Here is a 20,781-nt window from a genome sequence, read left to right on the forward strand (position 1 = left end):
GAGGCGCCCATGGACGGAGTTTGTTCAACACCATCTTGTATGGGCGCCCCCAGTGATCAGAGTCGAGGTTGGCCAGAAGCTCGACCTAGGCCCGCCTGGTTCGTCCACCCGCCACCTACAGCGGGATCTGGTGTACTGGCGCCGAGCGTGGATGCACGCCTCGCTGAAACGAGCGATCTCCTCGGATCACCAGCACACAGCGCCGGCGCGGCGCGGGGCTCCAGACCGCGGCATACACGAATCGCAGATCCCGTGCATGTGGCGCCTCAGCCGGGTCGCTCCCGCTTCCGCGTCCTCGTCGGTCCTGGATTCTTCCAACCAATCGACGGCTTTAGCGGTCACCGCCCACCGCGGAAATCTTCTTCACTTCCATCAAGATGTAGAGGTAGTCCGAGAGGGTCTCCTCCGGGGAGACCTCCCAACCGGAAACAGGGCGGGATACGGCAGGGTTTGCCCATGTGAGGTCTACTATGGACTCGCCCCGACACGCCACGCACTTGCTGGATGACCCCCGGTTCATAAGCCGGAGGTCGAGTGCGGCCGCCCAGTCCTGTACATCGCGCCCCCTTCCGTTGGTCTTGCGGGAGCCCCACGCCGTTGAGTGGGCGTTGAAGTCCCCGAGGACCAGTGAGTGGCAGGTGTTGACCTCATCGGTGAGTGGTGTTGATCTCATCGGCGTGGGAGCCCCCGGACTCAGCAACGGCGGCTGCCGGGTCACTCTTAGCTCGGCCGTCCTTCGCGGCACGGTTACCTCGGCTAGTCGCGATGCTTTGCCACTAGCGTCCTGGCCTGGGATTTCAAACAGCAGCGCCCCCGTGATCGCCCTCTTCGGTCTTAACTCCGGGTTTAGTGGATCTCGAGATCCTGGACCACCGAATCTATCCGTTGGTATGTGTATTACTCCCCGACCCGTTGGGACAGCGGAGACGGCGTGACGCTGACCAGGGGTGTGGGAGAGGTGGGGGAGGGGGACCCATAACCGTTCCCGTTGGGGCCTGGGGAGCATTTTTTTTCGTCCCCCTCTTAGAGGTGATCCCCACCTCTTGTCCTTCGCCGTCATTGTCATCAACTTTGGCTGCTTTGACATTTCGTCGTCGGATCTCCCCCCCCCCGCCGCGACCGCAGCGCCGCCGGATCCTATCCCGCGAAGATCCCGGGCCGACGATCATAACGTTGGGTTCCTCCAACCCCCTCAGAGACCCCCCAGTTCTTATGTCCCCTTCGCCAGACGCATGAGCGTGTCCAGGGGCCTGGTGGCCCACCCCCGGACGGCCACGGTTGCTCGATGACGACGCAGTGGGGCCCGCTTTACAACCCGTGGCTGCGCCGGTACGGGGTATCCCTCCCCTGCACCATAAACGATTATTTGATTCGGTTTCTGTCAATTCTGAGAAATCGCCGATGTCGTCAACAAGGGTTTCCATCCTGGTGCCACCCACTCTTTCGCACCTTGCCCCGGTTAAGGCCGGTGCAGGGTGACGGGGAACCCCACAAGAAGGTGAGGTGAGTGATCTTGGCAGAGACGGGCCCACCAACTTCTCCTAGGTTCTCCGCACCGTATCGGCAAACTGGCGGGGGCCAAAGACGCCGACCAGTCACCATCCGGCTATAAGAGAATATCCTGTCCGTGGTCCTACGCCCTGAGAACCCGTAGCTGCCTCGTGCCCCCCATATACATAAACCTAACCCATGTTTAACTCATATTGTTACGTCTGGCGATACTCTACCTAGGCCAGGTCACACACCGCGGGCAGGATGGCAACCAGATGTCCACACAATCTCACTGCGTGCCCTTAATACTCTTAGCACCTACCATAAATCTCAGGAATTTTCTAGCGAAGGTCCTTCAGACCGAACAAACATCTCTTTACTATATCGTTTTCTAAAGATTTATTGTTTACTACAGGAAAGTTAGTTCCTCACGTATGGTGCTTCCCACTAGCAACTCTCTCTCGGGGGCGGTTAGCACCCTTCCTCACCAACCAATCTAAAAAATTAACCAATTGACAGCGAAATCTTTCCCTCACTCTCCCAATGAAACCTTGCCCTTCACAAATCAGCTCTTCCTTGTAAATTAGATCCACCCACAACAAGCTTCCTCCGCAGTATCATCTTCACAGAAATTCAGTCTTTGTGCACTTTTTGAATCGTCATCATCTAAGCGTACGTCGCGTACTATACATTGTAGCTTTGGATATCAATCGAAACTTAATTATATCTCTCTAGTCAAAAAGTTGTTTGAATAAACATTAATTTATACCTGTTAAATCAGTGTAACCTCATTTGAACCACCCCTATTGTCATAACAGAAATAAGGGGATCGATCAGTTCGTGGCGTCGATTATTTAATCGTAACGGGAATTTACGACTCTCGTTGACGTGCTATCTCGCGATTGCGTCTCTCCGCGAACGGTCGAAACACATATCAAGGTAAAAATGAATACATAACAAAACATGAGGCTAACCCATACTGTTACGTCGCACGGAGCATCTGCGCCCGAGCCAACGCTACCCGGCAGCCAGCGGCCCACCTACCTGTTTACCAATCCTCAATAAACTCAAGGACCCATCACAAAACATCAACTTCTAGCTTAATTGCTTCCACATGTTGCCAAGCAATCTGTTTGTCTAGAAATATTTTCGGTTTATGTCCGGATTTAAGAAAAGTCCTTGATTTTAATAGGCTCTTAAAAGACACTGAAAAAGCAAGTAGACTGAGGAAACCCAACACATGTCCACCGAAAACGACGGGTTTCTCCCAGGAATGAAATCATCCCTGACCCACTTCCTCGTCTTCTTCTGCATTCGCATGGGTCTATCCAATCGGCATCGCGAACGTTCACCCTCACTTCATTCACAAAGTTGTGAATAACGAATCCACGTTCTTCGCTCAAAGGGCACACCCACACCAAGCTTTCCTTCGGAAAAACATAAGAGCGAAGGGAGTCTTGATCAATCATCAGTTTAAGTCAGTCGTCACCAAGGATCCACTCAAGTCAGTCGACTACAGTCAGTTGTCACAACACCGCGAAGTTTCAGATCGCATTGATCCGTAATCAGTTTCATTAACCATTCGTTCCTAAGCTCTCGCGCTCTCATCCTCTGACCTTACGTTGTACATTCGGGCCGAGTCAAACATCACAACCGATTCATTTAATTCAACTCATCCTGTATACTCAGTGTCATAATAAACCATAACTAGAACCTCGTGACGTCAGTATACTCTTCAATTAACCACCTCTATTAGCCTAATCGTAGTAGGGGATCGATCATCTCGCGGCGTCGATTGAACAATCGTAACGGGAATTTACGACTCCTGTTGATGCGCTTCTCCGCGATCGCGTCTCTCCGCGAATGATCGAACACATACTTTTTCTTTAAATAAGGGAATTCTTCAAAAGTCTTCTCGGGGAAGAAGTCGCTATTTTCATTCACTGTATCAAATATCAAACAAATTTATTTGTCAATTTTTCGTGAATCTGGGATACTCGAAAGTAGTTATCGCTAGCTGTTCATATGAATGTACACACAGTGATCTATATTTTGCGATCGATATGTAATCGATTTGTCCTTAAAGAGTTTCGCTATTCCCTAAAGAAACTGATGAAGAGTATAATAGTTTATCATTATATCCCCTATAAAGTAATCTCTTTCGTTCTTTCAATTCGGTTTAAAGTTTCTTATAGTTTCGACTTTACTCGGTTCAGTCGAACTATATTACGATTACCACGAGAAAAAAGACATCTCTTTTATTTCTATCGAGCTCTTTTCACCCCGTCTCATAGGTAGAGGAAGAGAAACGAATTGGTATCAAATCGAAGCAGATTGCGGGTTTTCTGCCAATACTTCGCATTTAATCAGACACTGATCGAACCAAATATTAGATTATCCCAAAAGTTTCTTTCATTTCGTAAGGAAATAATAGATGCACAACATTTTGTGTTTTATATTATTTTATTAAATTATGTATGATCCATTTTCTTCTGTTGGAATTGGAACAAAAAATGTTGTGCATCTATTATTTCCTTATAAAGCAAAAAAGCTTTTGAGAGAATGCTTTTGAATGCTACAACGAGATATTTAGCGATTTCGGTTCTATGTAGATAGTTTTCGAAAGATGACAATCATTTTTTGGCGATCGGTAAATTACATTTAGTTTTTTGTTGTTTTCGTTTCTTTCGATCATTTATTTAACGTATTTTTGACAAATTGATAATGAAATATTCAAATCGTTTTAACAAAAAATGAAAGTTTTTAATTTATATTATAATAATAATGAAACCAGACGGAAATTTTAATACGTAAAGTTAAAAGTTCTGCTCGTTAATAAGAGCAGAAACAATTAATTGCTGCTGTTTAATTATTTCAAATGTTGTGTTACTCACTTTCTCATGCGTTTAATTAACTTTTTCTATTGTTCCAGCTGGATCGATGACTGTGACAAAATGGTGGATCGGCAAAAAGCACTTCTAATGGTGTTAATAGCTCTCTTAATTTATCCAAATGACATTTTTGGTAAGTCTCTCGCAAAAGAAAGATTTAATGAAACATTTTTATTTCACAATACACTTGAACATGCTTAACGTTATAAATGTTTCAAATAATTCAATTAGTTGGCGCATTTTTTGACAAATATTAAAAATTACATGTACCTAATTACATACCTAAAATATTTTTTGAAAGGACGAGCGTTATTTCCATTTATTTCTTATCGGTCTTGCTAGTATCTACAAATAAAACCTACAAATTGATAATATTTCAAATTGCAATCTCAACTTGGTCAAAATTTGTTGATAGACAGTCACAATATCTCAGAGCTCTTAAACCGAAATTAAACAAAATGACAGGTGTACCGCCGCGTAATCAATCTTCTTTATATATATAACAAATTATATAACAAATACAGTTAGATTTAAGTGGAAACAATTAAAGTAATTATTGCATAATATCACAAGTTCTTTTCATTCGTTCAAATAATACGATACGATACAATACGACTGCCACGCGATCAATTTTTTCTCATATATTTTTCGAAAAAGAGAAATAATATTGTCTCTATTCACAATATTCAGCAACTAGCTTTCGAGAGCGTCAATTATCGTAAAAAGTTGTTTCCATGAGGATTTGAAAAGCCGTCTGAACACAACGAATGCCGCGAGTTATGATGCATCACGAACCGCACGACCAATTTTGCAACTAAGCCGTTCACTTCACGACCACCTGTAAATACAATACCGGAACTAACCCGCTTTTGAAACGTACGCTGTCACCGACGATATATGCTGATATTGGCCCTACGACCTTTTCTCCCGATGAAATATTACTTTTTACGGATCCAGTCAGCTATACCGTTCTCTTTACACAGACAAACCGGATGAATCGTCAACTTCTCGAAAATACTTGTATCAACCGCGCGAAAAAGACACGGAGATCACTCTCATTGCAGACACACGCAGTTTACGACGCGTCTTTTTCTTTTTTCTTTTCTCCTTTTCTTCTTTTCCTCTACGCGTCTCGCGACTTCTTCAGAAAAGTTTTCAGCATTTTCATGTGCATCTATATGGTGATTTTTAGCGAAAATTTTTAGGTAAAATAAATTTCTCTATATCTTTGGAGTGAATGCAAAAAGACAATCTAATATATTTACAAGTAGTGTTACAGGAGCTATGTGCTTCATAGTTGGAGAGATTCGTATTATTTATTCGTACCAACGTTTTATATCTTTTTCGGTATGAAATTAATCGATTGCTTTTTCTACAAATCTTTTACGCTCCTAATGTCAAGTAAAATTCATGAAAGAAGTGACCGTTGATAACTTAAAAGTAACCAAAAAAGGGAAAAGAAGAAAATTCTTCAAAGGTTGAGTCGAATGAAATGTCAAAAAAATGGAAATTGGACTTGTAAAAATATATCGATCGTTTGGTCTGTAAGTTTCAATATTTTCGAAAGAAATATAATGAAACTAAAACACAAGAATCTATCGACGAATATGAAATAGAATGCAATGGGCCGTTTCTAACAAAGGAATGTGGAGAGATGTACCTGTAATGCCAGATGACATTTAATTACAAACATCGTTCAATTTTTGCCTGCTTTAACCTCCATCAAAAATGAATTCATCCAATGGAAAGACGCTCACATTTCTATATATTTTACATATATAATGCAATAATGAATAATAAACTCGAGGTACTCACATATTATATCCATCATATGCATTGTGCAATAAAAGAGATAAAAATATGTTATCGATATATCGTAATAAACTCAATTATCAACATCGTATTATTCTCTTTGAATATGTATAATTACTAGTTATTGTTTACAAGTAATCTAGCTATTTAAGCATTTATTGTATACACATCAGCAGCAGTTTATACGAATGTACTTCTCAAGTTTGCATTTTAATATTGAACCCATGTGCGGCTAAGATTGTTTGTTTTCAAATACAAATTGAATTAACAAAGTCATATGCATACAAGCAAAAAAGTCATAGCAAATACAAGGTAAAATCGAAGATATCATGTAGATCGAATAGCTAATCCGTTTTAGATTATGCTTTACCGCTGATACTCCACTTCGCTGACTGTTGATCCGTCCTAATTCTCTACTATTGTAGAATGACGTTCGTTGCATGTTCTTTTCTGACAGTAACTCACCGTGAAAGTAAGTTAATAGTTGGACCGCTTCCCTTTCACGCGTTCGAAAAGATCCTTGCTAATTCGTCCCGGATGAATCGTTCGTTCCTTCTTTTTCGCGACTTCCTGATAAATACGCGAAAATGAAGGACAACTGGCTTTTCAATTTCTCATTTAGCTATTTACGAGTTCCATTAAGTAGAATTGTTATGAAAGCGAGTAATACAAGCGCGCATCGTGTACTCTTCAATCCAATACGTTTCTCCAAACGAATTGTGACTTTACTCTAACTTTTCCTTCGTTTCATTATCCGTTAATTCTTCTGTAAAAGTTAATGAATATGGAGCGATCGTAGTAACCTTTGCACAGGCTACCAAAGCCTCGTACGATCGGCGAAACTTCGTCGTGCTCCTTTCCGCGCTTTACTTTCCGCGAAATTAATTATATTATCCTTGAAGCTCCGACAATGGCTGATTCCGATTGAAACTTTATTGGAAATCATCGCGTTTGGGGGCCATTTACGAATGATCGTCGTTATGTTGCCGTCGAGCTTACTCTCAATCGATACGTGCTTTGATGTTGATTATATTTATCAAAAATATAGGAAAACTTAATATCCATTGTCAGAAACAGTATGAACCTTCCAAAGATTGTCATTTAAGAAGGAGCACGTAATAAGGGAATTACAGCAGAGAAACTCATATTCCTGTAATTCGAGACGCACATAGATTTGAATTATTTGACCATTGACAGATTTGACCATTTCACATGTTGCGGTTTCCATTTCTTAAGCAATTTACAAATATGTATCATAGTTGTTTTTAAGATGTTCTGGAGAATGCATAACGCTTTCAAAATCGCAATTACATCGAATAGTCTGCGACGTTGGAATTCGTTCCAAACAAGCATTGGATCTTTATTGTAAGCGCGGAATTAACATTTCGCGATCGCGGTTATTTCGAGTACATATGTAATTCCATTCTCACAGAAGCATCCACTCCGCAATAAGTGCAGTTCTCCGAAGAAAGAGAAAGAGGACGAGAAAGAAAGATACGGTGAAAGCGTGCAGCTCGATGATCCGCAATGACATCGCTTCCTCGAATCGAGTATCGATTCTTATCGATTAACCGAGGACGGCAAATTCGCATTAATACTACAATAGAAACGATATCATGATTTTGTAGATTTTTTGATACTTTCCTTAGTAGAAATTCCTGCTCTGTCGCGTGATGTGATTAGATTTTCCCCTAGACCTTTTGTTTTTGAAACAAATTGAAAAATATAAGGAGAAAATAACGCGTTTTAGATGTTCCTTTCACTTTGATCATTATTTCAAAATATTGAAATGCTTGTAATGTAATAACAATCCATATCATTTTATTTGGAAGAGTCGAAAGAATTGTCATGTAAAGAAAAAATGCGAGAAAATGCGAGAAAATGCAAGAAAAATACGAAACATCTTTACAGTCGAATATTTGAAAAGAAAAAAATTGATTTTTTGAAAACTGTACATACCTGCTTGTTTGCAGATTCGTATGTAGCTCATACAAATCTACAAGAATTACCTACTGAAAGTTACAAAGTTAGATATGAATTGAACAGTGTTATTCAACCGCACGTGTATTTCAAACTTGATTTTCTCGAATAAAATACAATGTTATTTTCTTTCTACTTAATTTTTTATGTAACATTACCCTTTGCTTGATTGTATCACTTATCCGGCCTCACTCTACATACACATATACATGTATTGTATGTATGTATATACATGTAAAAGAAATAATTCCTCAATAAAATTATCATTGCTCGGGTAATTTTATAGAATCAAAGTTCTTTTGTAAATTAGATACAAATATCCAAATATACATTCAAAAGGATATATAAAGAAAGGCTTGAGTAAATCATATACAGGATCCGATCCAATATCATGTAGAAGCGGACGTGACATGATCCCTTATGGAAAGATAAAATAATAATATACAATATAATTTTTTCATTTTCGATTTAGTTTTCGATAAAATTGACTTTGATAATTTATCAAGTATGCTTGAACATAGCTAATTATCAACTGGTTGAGTTTACCATTAATAGGGTGTCATTCTCGATGCGAAAATAAGTAAGAAATGTAAAATAAAATTTTTTCGTTTAAGATTTTATTTTGAAGAAAATAGAATTTGAATATATTTAATTAAGAATAGGTTTAGTGCATGCGTGTAGTAAATTTTCAAATCTGTTTTTCTTAAAAAAACAAAGCGTCCTGTGAAAAGCTTTATTCTACATTTTCGACTTATTTTCACACATAGAATGATTTCTTGTCGATTATTTAGTACTATCTAGTCCAGAATTAGCCATGTTTAAGTATAAATTTTCAAACAAGATAGAGCAAATTTTGTTCTACATCTTTTTATTATTTTTCTACAAGAAATCACGCGATGCTCGCTGTTACATGTTATTCAACTGGAATCTGTATAAAATGATTTTCGGGTGGGAAGAGATTTATCACAAATAATAATTCCGGCTTAGCGAAGGGTGGTAAAATTGTGAAAAGGTCAACGCGAAGGGTTCAGCGTTTTCGTTTTATCGAATATCGAGCGCTAATGGTCGATAGTGAAAGGGATAAATAAGGTCCTGAAGGAACGTGCGAGGTGCTGAAAGCAGGCTTCCGGCCAATTGGGAACTTGTGCTTATCGGCTGCTTAACGAACTGCGAAACGAAAAGAGAGGGGCTATTCAACTTAAGAATAAGCAGTTAAACTCAAGACCAAATTAAGTCGAATCAGTTCTGGCTGTCACTTATGGACTTGCTCAAGTGTCATTTTGCCAGCTGAAATGAAGAAATTTTATATGGTTTAAAACGCAATCGAGAAAAGGTAAAAACAGAAAGAAGAGTGAAGGAATATTTCACTCGTGACTTACCTCTTCCTTCTCTCTTACTCTCTATAATACAATATAACGATATAATATCATAATAAAATTATGGTGACTTATGTTTTTTTATTCAACCTCCGATCGCATATTGCATACCCAACCTACGTATATAATTCTGCATTTTTGTTGTACGCAGATATGGATTTTGCTATTAGAACTTTTGAAATTTAGTATATAACTGTATTAGATATACAGACAAATTTTTTAATTCTGTAACTGTTTAGATGGTGTTTAAGTTAATATAAACAGAAAAGAGCCATAATATTTGCACCACTTGCACTCTATTTACATTTCATAACACATTTCTTTTAAACATAACCCGCGTATTCAATTTTTCCAGAGATATCTTTATATCAAAATAAGTCTCATATATAGTGAAATACACGGAGACATTCTATAATTACCGTATAATACGTATAAAAAAAGAGTGTTCTACCGCAGAACTTTGAACTAGAAAAACATTTTTTTCTTTGCATTTTCTTTAAGGAATATTATTTCAAAAGTGTAAAACTCTTATATCAAAAGCCCCAAAAGTAACAGTGCGATAGTTAGTTGTAGCTAATCGAAACTTTTCGAATTTATCGATCAAGTTGAAAAAAGAACAAAGGTTTTCAAACATTCTTTCATAAAAAAGGTTCCCAAAAACTTTCGATTTTCGCAAGTTTCTTCTATCTGTTCATAAACATTCGCGTTAAAGGTATTGCAAATTTTTTCTCCAGTGTTAACATCGATATTTACAATTTGTGCAATCCAATGCGCCTAGCGTTAGCAAGCATGAGTGTTAACGTGACAGGATCGACTTGAAATCGAACTCATGCTCGTGTCCCCTCTTATTGTCTCTTTCAATCGGTATCTTGTTACAATGGCCAAGGAAAGCAAATAAAATTCCGAAAAATAAGAAAAAGGAAAGGAAAAAATAACAAAATGAGTTGGATGGGAATAAGAAAGAAGATATGGCATAAAATACACAGAAAAAATTCGTAAATTAAGAGAAAACAAGCTAGTTATGGATCTGTGCGAGTGCGGAAAGAATTGTAAAAGGAAAAAATGTCAATTAAAAAAAAAAGAAGCTGAGCGAATTGGAAAAAGACTGGATGGATTGCAAAGAGGCTAGATGGACAAACAACACAAAAAGTGGAAAATCAATTCATTAGAAAGACGACAGAACTTTCGCTCGAAGATATTAAAGAAACTAAAATATAGAAAAATAAGAAAAATGGACAAGTTGTAGAACGACGGAGAAACTGTTACGAAGAAAAACTAAGAAATTACAGAATTCTAAAGAATTGAGACGTCCAAAAGTGAAAATATAAAAGTGCGAAATACAAAATGCGAAAATATATAGAAACAGTTTCTGAGATGGTTAAAGTGGTGGAAAAATGTTCCTTAATTCAGCAAATATCAAGTAGGTATAGGAAAGCATGCAAAGCTACTAAAGTAAGGAAGGCAATTTCTCAACATTTTCACAAATCGATTTTGCTAACATTCTTCTACCTAAATGTGAATGACCGTTTATTCACCGTGCTCATAAAAATAGTTTTTCAGACAATTGCTCTACATGTGATGTTATGAAAGCTATGAAAGTTAATTAGAATCTTTCTTTCAAACATTATGACTATGCCAACTCGCTCTCATAGAAATATTTCAGAAAATTTAAAGGTCGCAATATTCTTAAATAATCTAGTTTGTAGTCTCGTGGAATTTTTTGTCACGTTTCTTCACTAGGCTAGCGACAGTATAAGCATAAGAATTCAAAGCGTTCACACCGCTTTATAAAAATATTTAACTTAGAATTCTTAAGGTAATTTAATCTCTAAGCATTAATTCGATACATAAATCTACGCATATAAAAAATCGTTTAAATATAATGAAGTTCGTCTGCTATGCCGTCATAACGTTATAATGTAATTTCTATCTTTTTGTATTTTTCACTTTGTCAAACTGTTGATTTCCGAATATCAACGAAACCTGTACATTCGATGAACGTTTAACGAATAAATAAAGATATAAATAAAGTTGAACGCGAGCGTTTGGGGACTCGTTTCTATCATTTTTAAATCTATTCTAACGTGTATTTATTTCAAGGAGTTAAAAAATTACAGATCGATGACCCGCGTAAATTTCTATGTACATACTTAACATACCAAAAGGAATGGTGTATTTGCAAAACGCTCTTAAACTATTTTCGGACAACTATACATGGAAGAGGAATGAAATGCCGTTTAATTTAATTCTATAGAAATAATTTCACGCCAGTTTCGCAATATTCTACCATGATACGTGACTGTTTTAGAGTTAAATACTTATGCTTCGAAATATCGTTAATCAACGCCCTAAATGCCGACTGTGTGTCGCTTTATATTCTTCGCATTAATATAAGTAACGATTTCAATTTTATTTTTCAAGAGCCTTGCATTTCGATAGAGAATATATAACACACGAGCATTAAAAAAAATCGACGTATTGCGTTTTCATTGCATCGACTTCGCATCAGAACCTGTTCAATTTTACACTCAGTACGGTGCACATACTTGGTTCTATACTCAACGAACTTCTTTCATCGTAAAAGACACCACCAAGCTTCCGGAATAAATAACTCACGTGAAATCCTTCCACCGCTTTAATTAAAGTCATTCTTTTGGGTAAGAAAAAGGAAGGGAAAAGCCGGAAGAGAAAATAAAGAAAAAGGTCTATCATTAAAGTAGGCGTCGACGAGATAAGTTAGCTCGGTAAAAATTTCAAATACTGGCATTAGCGAGTCTCTAAGCGTTTACTTAATCGTGTATATCACCTAAGCTTAAGCGGGTGCACAGTGTACAGTGTACAGTGTACATGTAGAGGAAGCAATAAAAACTGCAGGTTGCTATAATGCCGTATTCCGTTCGCCTTTATCGTCGCGATATTGCGTATCACAGATTTATGTTTTCTTCTATAACGTATTCCTTTAATATTGTTTACGTTCGTTGCACCGTGATCTACTTTTCAGTTGAAGATAATAACGGATGCGGGGAAAACTTTTACTGCGCTTTGCGTATTTTCTGAGGCGAGGGACAACGAGCTAAGAAGGATAAATCTGGAAGGCGGAACAGAAACAAAGGAAACAAACGAGACAATTTCGACCTCGATTAGAAACATAAGATCGCTCGAAAAGAGAACGATCAGGATGTTAACGACAAATAGACCGATAATGATAAATAAAAGGCTTATAGTCGAATCCTCCTTGAGAATTTTCCTTGTCTCTTGGGTCGTACGAACACGAAATTATCGCAAATAGGTGAAAAATACCGTGAAAATCTTGCTATATATTTCGAAAATATTCACAGTCACAAATGTCGTATAAATTTTTCTCACGTGTTCGTAAGAAACCGTACTTTTCACGGACAGGTATAAACGAGTTGTTCTTATTTAATCAAAAGGAGGAACAATGCCTCGGTTGCTGTCATAAATCTCTCGTGTCCAATAGATTTATTCAGTATATAGTCGAGCAACAGGCAACTATCTTCCGCCACCAAAACTTTTCACGAACAGCTTATTATCGAACTTTCCGAGGTAGCTTATTACCTATATTAAATATCGTAAAATTCTTAACTTCCGCGGAATGTTCGCGTCAGCGTCGGATTAGTATCTTGGACATAACGTGCACTTCCTGTTTCGTAATAAGCCACTTTATTAATCGTAGCACGACAAAACTTTTCTCTCGCATTTACTATGTCCTTTTTCCTTTTTCAATAAATTTTTCTCGGTCTTCCTTTAATAATAATCAATCAATAATCTAATAATAATAATCAATCGGGGCTTAACAAAATGTACCTAAAGAATAATCACTTAATGGAGTAACTAATTTATTATACATACCTATAAGTATGGAATGTCAAAGTCAGAACACGAGATACACTACCGTTCAAAAGTATCTACATAGACACTTGGTTATATTTCACGAAATGTAATTCATGAGAACAATAATATTATGAAAAGACATTTATACTATAAAGTTATTATCCTCTTTACGCCAGTCATATTCTGTAAGTAAAACGATTAGAAACATATCGTGGGAGATGTTTCATATTCTCGATATACTTGACATAGAATCATGTAAAATCGAGCGGACCTCGTCGGGAATAACGCTTTATAAATAATTTAAGAAGCCATCCAATCGAGCAACGGTATTAAGAAAGAGCAGGACTTATTTTAATGCTTCGTCGTCCTGATATTTCAGTATCGGTATCCGATAAAAATTCAAAATCGATAAACTAACTCGTCCGAGTCGACGAATTACAACACTTCTGGTATTTCAAATCCTGCCTAAATGTGTCAACTTGCTAGTCAATCGTCTTCTTCGCATTGACCTTAGTTCGATCATGTCAAACACAAGTTATTTACGATATCGCGCAAAAGCAACTCGATTAAGTTTTATTCGATTAGGATCAGCAATCAAAAAATGTATTTTTTCAAAATATATTTTTAACACTTTAAGGATCGAACGTCCTTGTCTTAAAACAACAAGTTTTCTATAAAAAGATACTAGTAAATACACATTTCGAAAATAAGAGTTCTATGTAATATCAGATGAAACTTTTAGTACTCGTGTTTTTAAATTAAGGAACCGAAGTGCTTTCAAATTAAATTACTGTAGTGCTAAAACTGACATATTCATTCAAATAACGGCTTCGAATACTTTGTTTTTGCAATTATTTAAACATGTAAATGTGTCGATGCAAAACTATAATCTTGTATGCGCCTATACGCAATATAACACAGTATCTACGCGCTAATAAGTACACACGAAAGGTAATCCCTTCGTTCCAAGTATTTTTTCAGGTATATGTCACTTTTTGAAAAATTGTGTTATCTTACAGCTATTATGTTTTTCTGCTTATCGAGTAGGAAATCCACCCTTAGCGAGTGACTCTTGAAAATGGCTGACACTCGGAGAAATGTAAAAAGCCAGGCCATTTTCTTGTAACTTTTCGAAACCGGGACAGAACAAAGGATGTAAGCACATCAAGGGTCATTCGAGAATTAAATACCAATCTTAAATTACAATAATGCGAAAGTTTCCCGTTATAGACTCGATACAAGAATTTTATTTTTCCTCGGCTCGGTGCTGAGTAGACGTTTATTCCTTGCTTTCATTTCCACGTAATGCCGCCACCATCAATTTACTTTGCTCCCGGCCACTCGACAGACTGCTTGTCCCACGGCGATTGTCACTTCTACTTATAATACTTTCCGATCCTATTACCGTTGTTATGAGACAAATAGGTCAAGCTTGTCTCCTTCAAGACCCCACGGCTTGACTTTGAGCTTATCTTTGTTCCAGAATTCCTCTTTCTGCCCCTTTTGTCCTGCAGTTTACCTCACGAATGCTACCTTACCCCCTTTAATTCAAAAGTGTCATGCCTCTTATTTCATTATTCCGTGACTTCTCAGTTCGGCTCTTTTACTTAAACTTTCCATTCTTCCCTTCCTTCTTTCCGTATTTTCCTTTTTGCTATCCCTTTCCTTTCATTTTCTTTACGTTTCTTCTGTTTCTTTCCTTTTCTGTCGGTTGCTGTCGCTTGACATTTTTTCCGTTCCTTCCTCCGTACTTTTGACATGGCGCGGAAAAGAGGTTTAAAAGTCTCGAGAACGAACAGCATCCAGCTAATTATTGTAATTTCATGCTTTTGGGATACGATCTCCCGCTGGCCGCGGCGGCTTCTAATTGGACTTGCACTCTGTTCGTCGACAGCAGCTTTGAATAGGAATTTTGCGCGACAGCGACAACGAACCGAAGATTTATTCTGCCGCTTTTTCATTCAAAGACGTGATTCTAATAATTGTTATGAGAACGGTGGTGAGACGACATTTTCTCACCGGGTTATGTCATGTCGCGTCGTATCGTTCGTGAAAGAGATCGAGAAAGGGTAGTTTCTAACACGTCGCGGGTGACAGTGTAAAGGAAAAAACGAAACTAGTATTCTTATTTATACGATTTTTCGACCTCACAAAATTTTGATCTTAACAGTGGTTCTGTATTCTGAAATTTCTCCGAGTACATTAACGATTTATTTACTACACACACACACACACACACGCACACGCACACGCACACGCACACGCACACGCACACGCACACAAGGAAAGCTGTTTGATAAAAAAAGAGCGATCCAGTAAGGAATCCGATTCTTGTGAATTTTCATTGAATATTTCTTGTTGTTTCGTTGAACGATTATAATAGAATATTTCGATTTATTTCTTGGATATCGATAGGAAAGGTTAGCATTGTTGAGGATCGAGGCGGAAAAATAGAGGAAGCAATACGTTCCCTAGATATACTGGATGAAAAGAAATGACAAGCAGTTACAAGTTACAATCAAATTGCATCCAACAAACTAGGAAAAAGTCAGTGTTTTTCTCGGAATTCGTTCATCTTGAAACAACCTTAAGAAACCATGAAACTTCTTTGTACTCAGATAGTTATATGTATGTATGTCTGTATGCAGAACGATTCTAAAGTTTTTCACGTGGAAAACAGGTTGTTTTCGAAAGGATAAATTAATAAAATTAGAAAATTTTATATCTGTTTCTGCTGAAAATCACGATACCAAATAGTACATTTAATAGACTGAGTTTATCCAACAATAAGTGGAAAATTTGAATAAACGGCGGTACGCTAATTTTTACCAAATATGTATGTATGTATTTATGAAAATACATTTTTCTGAAATATAAATTAATCCCACATAAATAACTTAAAAGAAATTACTTTTAAATTCAGTTTAGACAGTTAGGGCTATTAAAAGAAAGTTATTGCATTATAATAAATATCGTAAATATCGTAATTTGTATTATTACGTAAGTCGTAAATGAATTAAATGTCCGTATCATTGTAAAATATATTAAATTGATGTCGTGTTGTGCTTTATCGCCTGTACTCCATCATTTCTGATGTATGTATTTAAAAATTTATATGTTTGGAAGAGGAAACTTTGTTAAACACCGAATGTACTACTACACATCAACGAAGCAAATAGTAACTGATACGAAATGTAAAAACATTTCATTAAGTCTAGATCAAATATTCCATTTGCCAATCTAGTAGCTTTACAAGTTTCGAGTCGACAAATTTTGCAACTGATACTGGAAAATTACTAGTAAATTTTAAATAAGGAAGGAACTTTGTTACGATCGAAACGACAATTAAAATTCCGTAAATATCTGGATGATTTAAAAATTGTATTTCATATCAACGTTGAGTTTGAGTAACTTTCATATTTAGTTATTAATTAGAATCACGGGATCGATTTTTCCAGATTTCCACGACTATGAAATATTCTGTTTACTGAACAAAACTAATCTTGCTTCCTGCTCTCCGCTTCGGTCAGTCTTTACCAACTGTGCCTCGCTTAGTAAATGAACGTCATGTTATGTTTTTTCTTTAAATTACAGTGAGCAAGATATGCAAATCTAAAACGTTTCTCACATGCATTGTATCTGTTTCAGGCGGTGCTTTTCCACCCGAATTCGCTGATACTATACAAAATGTAACAGTATCGCTGGGAAGGGACGCAACTTTCACGTGTCTGGTCAATCATTTGGGGGGCTACAGGGTAAGTTTCCCTTAGTGAAAATTCATCAAACCGCAGACATACAAAATTCTTCTGACGAAGAATTTTCGTGTGGAACACACAATACTAACCACATTTTTGAATGAATACATTTAACTTTCTTTTCTCGTCTACCTTACTATCATTTTATTCGTCATGTAAAGGTTTTAGGAAAGATTCATTGCGAATCGCAATCTTGAATTGTGATTTATTCAGATCTTTTCACGTTTCAGGATCGGACACAAAATCGTAGTAGCTCTTGAAGTAGAGGGATGATGCATTGGAACTTAATTTCTTTTATACAATTTTCTTTTCAAACTCTTCCTTACATCTGCTACGTGGATTTATAAACGAAATACTGTGTAACTTTGTTTTAAGGAGATATTCATATGATTATAAATATAATAATAGTAGAAATATTTAAAAATGTCCTCTATCTTGTATGGTGCATCTAATGAAAATCCAATCAATAGTAAATGCACATTAATAAATAGCTTATTAAACCCATGACTAGCAAATATAGCATGTACTTGAGAATCTTTTTTGTACAAATCGTGGTTTGGAATCTATTTCTCTGGACCGAATACAAACGTACAGAAAGAAAAATCGATCATGGTAAATTTTAGATCACATTCTTTTGTCCAAGTAAGGAATCTTTGTCACGAAAACCAATTTCTCAAACAACTCATATGTCACTAAATTCACGAGCACTCTTTTTAATTCGATGTCCGTCCTGCCGCCACATCCTTATGTTTGAACACAAAAATAGAGCCATTTCCCCTGTGGTATTGGATTTCATATCCACAACGAAGACAATTTCGTTACGCATCATCGTGTGTACATTACTATCTACCCCTCCCTCATGAAGAGGAATATTATGACGGAAGGAATAACAGATTGAAAAATCTTAATTTTGCGCTTTAACGAGTTCGGCTGGAACGGTGTAAATTTAACTATATCGTTATCCATATTATATAGATAACGACGCCAGATTATTCTTTGCACGCATTACCATTTTGCTTTAAGTAGGACTTAAATCGTAAATGTAAGAACACAGCTGGTATATCTGTTGGGAATACTAGCTAAACTAGCTAAACTAGTTAAAGCGGTAGCTCTCTTGCTATAATCAATTAATCAGTTGCTCCGAATTGTCGAAGCTTGTTTGACACCGAATACAACTATATATCCTAGTTGTAAATGAATTTAAATTTAACGACTCAAACCCATCAAGTTGATTAGAGTTCAGCTAATTTATCGACGTGCCAACGCCCATGCCGCGCTGAGTGCACTCGTTCCCGTCAGATCACGAAAGTTAAGCAGCGCCGGGCACGGGGATAGTACTTGGATGAGTAATCGCCTGGGAACTCCGTGTGGCGTTGGCGAAGCGCGCTGGGTCCGCCGCGCCCCCAGTGGGGTTCGGGCTTGGACGCTGGCGGCTCAGCGCCTCGGGGCCGCCAGCGCCTCCGGTAGGGGAACCGGACTGCCTGGCACAGTGGCTCCGGTGTAACGTCAATTCACATCAGAAACCAGCCCACACACAGCAGATAGGATGACACCCAGATGTCTGCACATCCTTGGCGCGTACCCACAATAGTCTTAAGTACCCACCAGGGGTCTTGGAATTTTCATAGTGAAGGTCCTTCGGCCCAAGCGAGTATCTCTTGTTTTAGATTTCCTTTTACGTTTATTATTTACCACGTATTAACATGGAAAGTTGGTTTTCCTCACATCTGGTATGTTCCGTTAGCAACTTTCTCACGAGGGCGGCTAAAACCCTTCCTGGTCCACCAACCGTCTTATTATCTAATCTTATTAACTGCCCTCACTTCTTTTTTTTTTTATTTATTTGTTGAAATTACAATCAATTCTCGCGTTGAGAATTTTCAGTAATTTTTCTGGCGTGGCGCAGAGACATGGCTGTTTATTTACGATAAGTTAATACTTATTATAGATAGGTATAATTTATAAGTATTATAAGTAAGTGCATACGCTTAATTTGGATAACTAAATGAATCTAGCTTTTAGGTCTAGCGGGTAGTGCCTCTTCAGCCTGCGAATCTGGTCCGTCGTATCAAGTAGTCCAGTGATTAAGGGGTTTCGGTGTTTGTTGACTCTTTTGCTATATCTGTCGCTATATTTTGCTATTTCCTCTTTGACTGTGGGTATCTTGAGTTCGCGATGGATAGTTTCGTTGGTAACATACCAAGGTGCGTTTATTAAGGATCTTAGCGTTTTCGATTGGAAGCGTTGTAGTATTTCGATGTTGGAGTTACTTGCTGTTACTCATAGTTGGATTCCGTAGGTCCAGACAGATTTTATTACGTTTTTGTAGAGGGTAATTTTATTCTGTATGTTTAGTTTGGAGCGTCGGCCCGTGAGCCAATAGAATTTTTTTAGTTTGCCCTTTAGTTGCTTCGTTTTATCTGAGATGTGTTTCTTCCACGTTAGTCTCCTGTCCAGGGTCATGCCCAGGTATCGGACTGAGTCCCTGCTAGGAACTGTTGCATTGTTGATGGTGACCTGGGGGCAGGTTTGTTTTCGGAGCGTGAAGGTTACATGTGAGGATTTCTTTTCGTTAATTTTGAAGCGCCATTTATGGAACCACTTTTCCATGGTGTCGAGACTTCGCTGGAGAGTGGATGAGGCTATTCCGGGCCTGCGTGGGTAGCTAATAGCGCTGTGTCGTCTGCAAATGTCGCTATTGTTATATCGTTTGATATAGGTAGGTCGGCAGTGTAGATGGAGTACAGTAGGGGCCCGAGGACACTACCTTGGGGTATGCCGGATTCTATTGGGAATATTGCGGAAGTGGCGTCTAGGCATTTAACCATGAATTGTCTATTGGTTAGGTAAGATTTTAGGATGGAGTAGTAGGAGTGAGGTAGGATCTTTTTAAGTTTGTATAGTAGCCCTTCATGCCATACTTTGTCGAATGCCTGTTGGATGTCTAGGAAAACCGCTGAGCAGTATTTTTTCTTTTCGAGTGTTTGGCTGATCGTATGAGTTATGCGGTGGATTTGCTCTACTGTTGAATGTTGTTTTCGGAAGCCGAATGGGTGATCTGGGAGTGTCTTCAAGTTTTCTAGGACTGGAAGGAGTTGATTCGTGAGCATCTTCTCGAATAGTTTGGACAGGGTAGGTAAAAGACTGATTGGGCGATAGGAGCTGGTTTCGTATATCGGTTTACCGGGTTTAGGGATGAGGGTAATCAATGAGATTTTCCAGGCCTTAGGATAGTGTTCAAGGCGAAGGATAGCATTAAAAATCGATGTGATGAGTGCTATCCCCTTTATGGGAAGTTCCTTGATTGCTTTATTGCCTATTAGGTCGTGCCCTGCTGCTTTCTTGGGGTTTAGGCGACTGATTGATTCTATAGTCTGATATATAGAGGAATGGGGTTTGAATACTTTAGACAAGTATTTGGCAAACAGGTCGGCTTTTTCTATAGGTCTACGCGCCCATCCACCTTGCGGACGGCGGATTGGAGGGATTATTTGTGGGGGGCGCGTGAGTTTCCTGGAGGCCTTCCATAGTGAGTAGTTGGAGTCAGCTGTGGGGCATAAACTGGCGAGATATTTTTGGAAACAGACGTTTTTGTAATTTTTTATGGTTTTGAATAGCTTTCTA

General features: G+C 38.2%; 1 protein-coding gene and 1 non-coding gene across 2 annotated transcripts in view; both read left to right on the forward strand.

The window, feature by feature from the left end:
- The window catches only part of LOC126872948 (lachesin-like), a 100,923-nt gene that overhangs the window by 36,120 nt on the left and 44,022 nt on the right, over nucleotides 1-20,781 (forward strand). Inside the window, exons 3-4 of the mRNA XM_050633238.1 lie at nucleotides 4,424-4,515; nucleotides 17,051-17,157. Coding sequence (XP_050489195.1) covers nucleotides 4,424-4,515; nucleotides 17,051-17,157 — 199 coding nt within the window. The remainder of the gene's footprint in view (nucleotides 1-4,423; nucleotides 4,516-17,050; nucleotides 17,158-20,781) is intronic.
- Nucleotides 18,416-18,536, forward strand: LOC126873593 (5S ribosomal RNA). Its single transcript, XR_007692465.1, has one exon. It is a non-coding gene; the product is annotated as a 5S ribosomal RNA (ribosomal RNA).

Source organism: Bombus huntii, chromosome 14 (genome assembly GCF_024542735.1).
Source record: "Bombus huntii isolate Logan2020A chromosome 14, iyBomHunt1.1, whole genome shotgun sequence".
Classification (NCBI taxonomy): Eukaryota; Metazoa; Arthropoda; class Insecta; order Hymenoptera; family Apidae; genus Bombus; species Bombus huntii.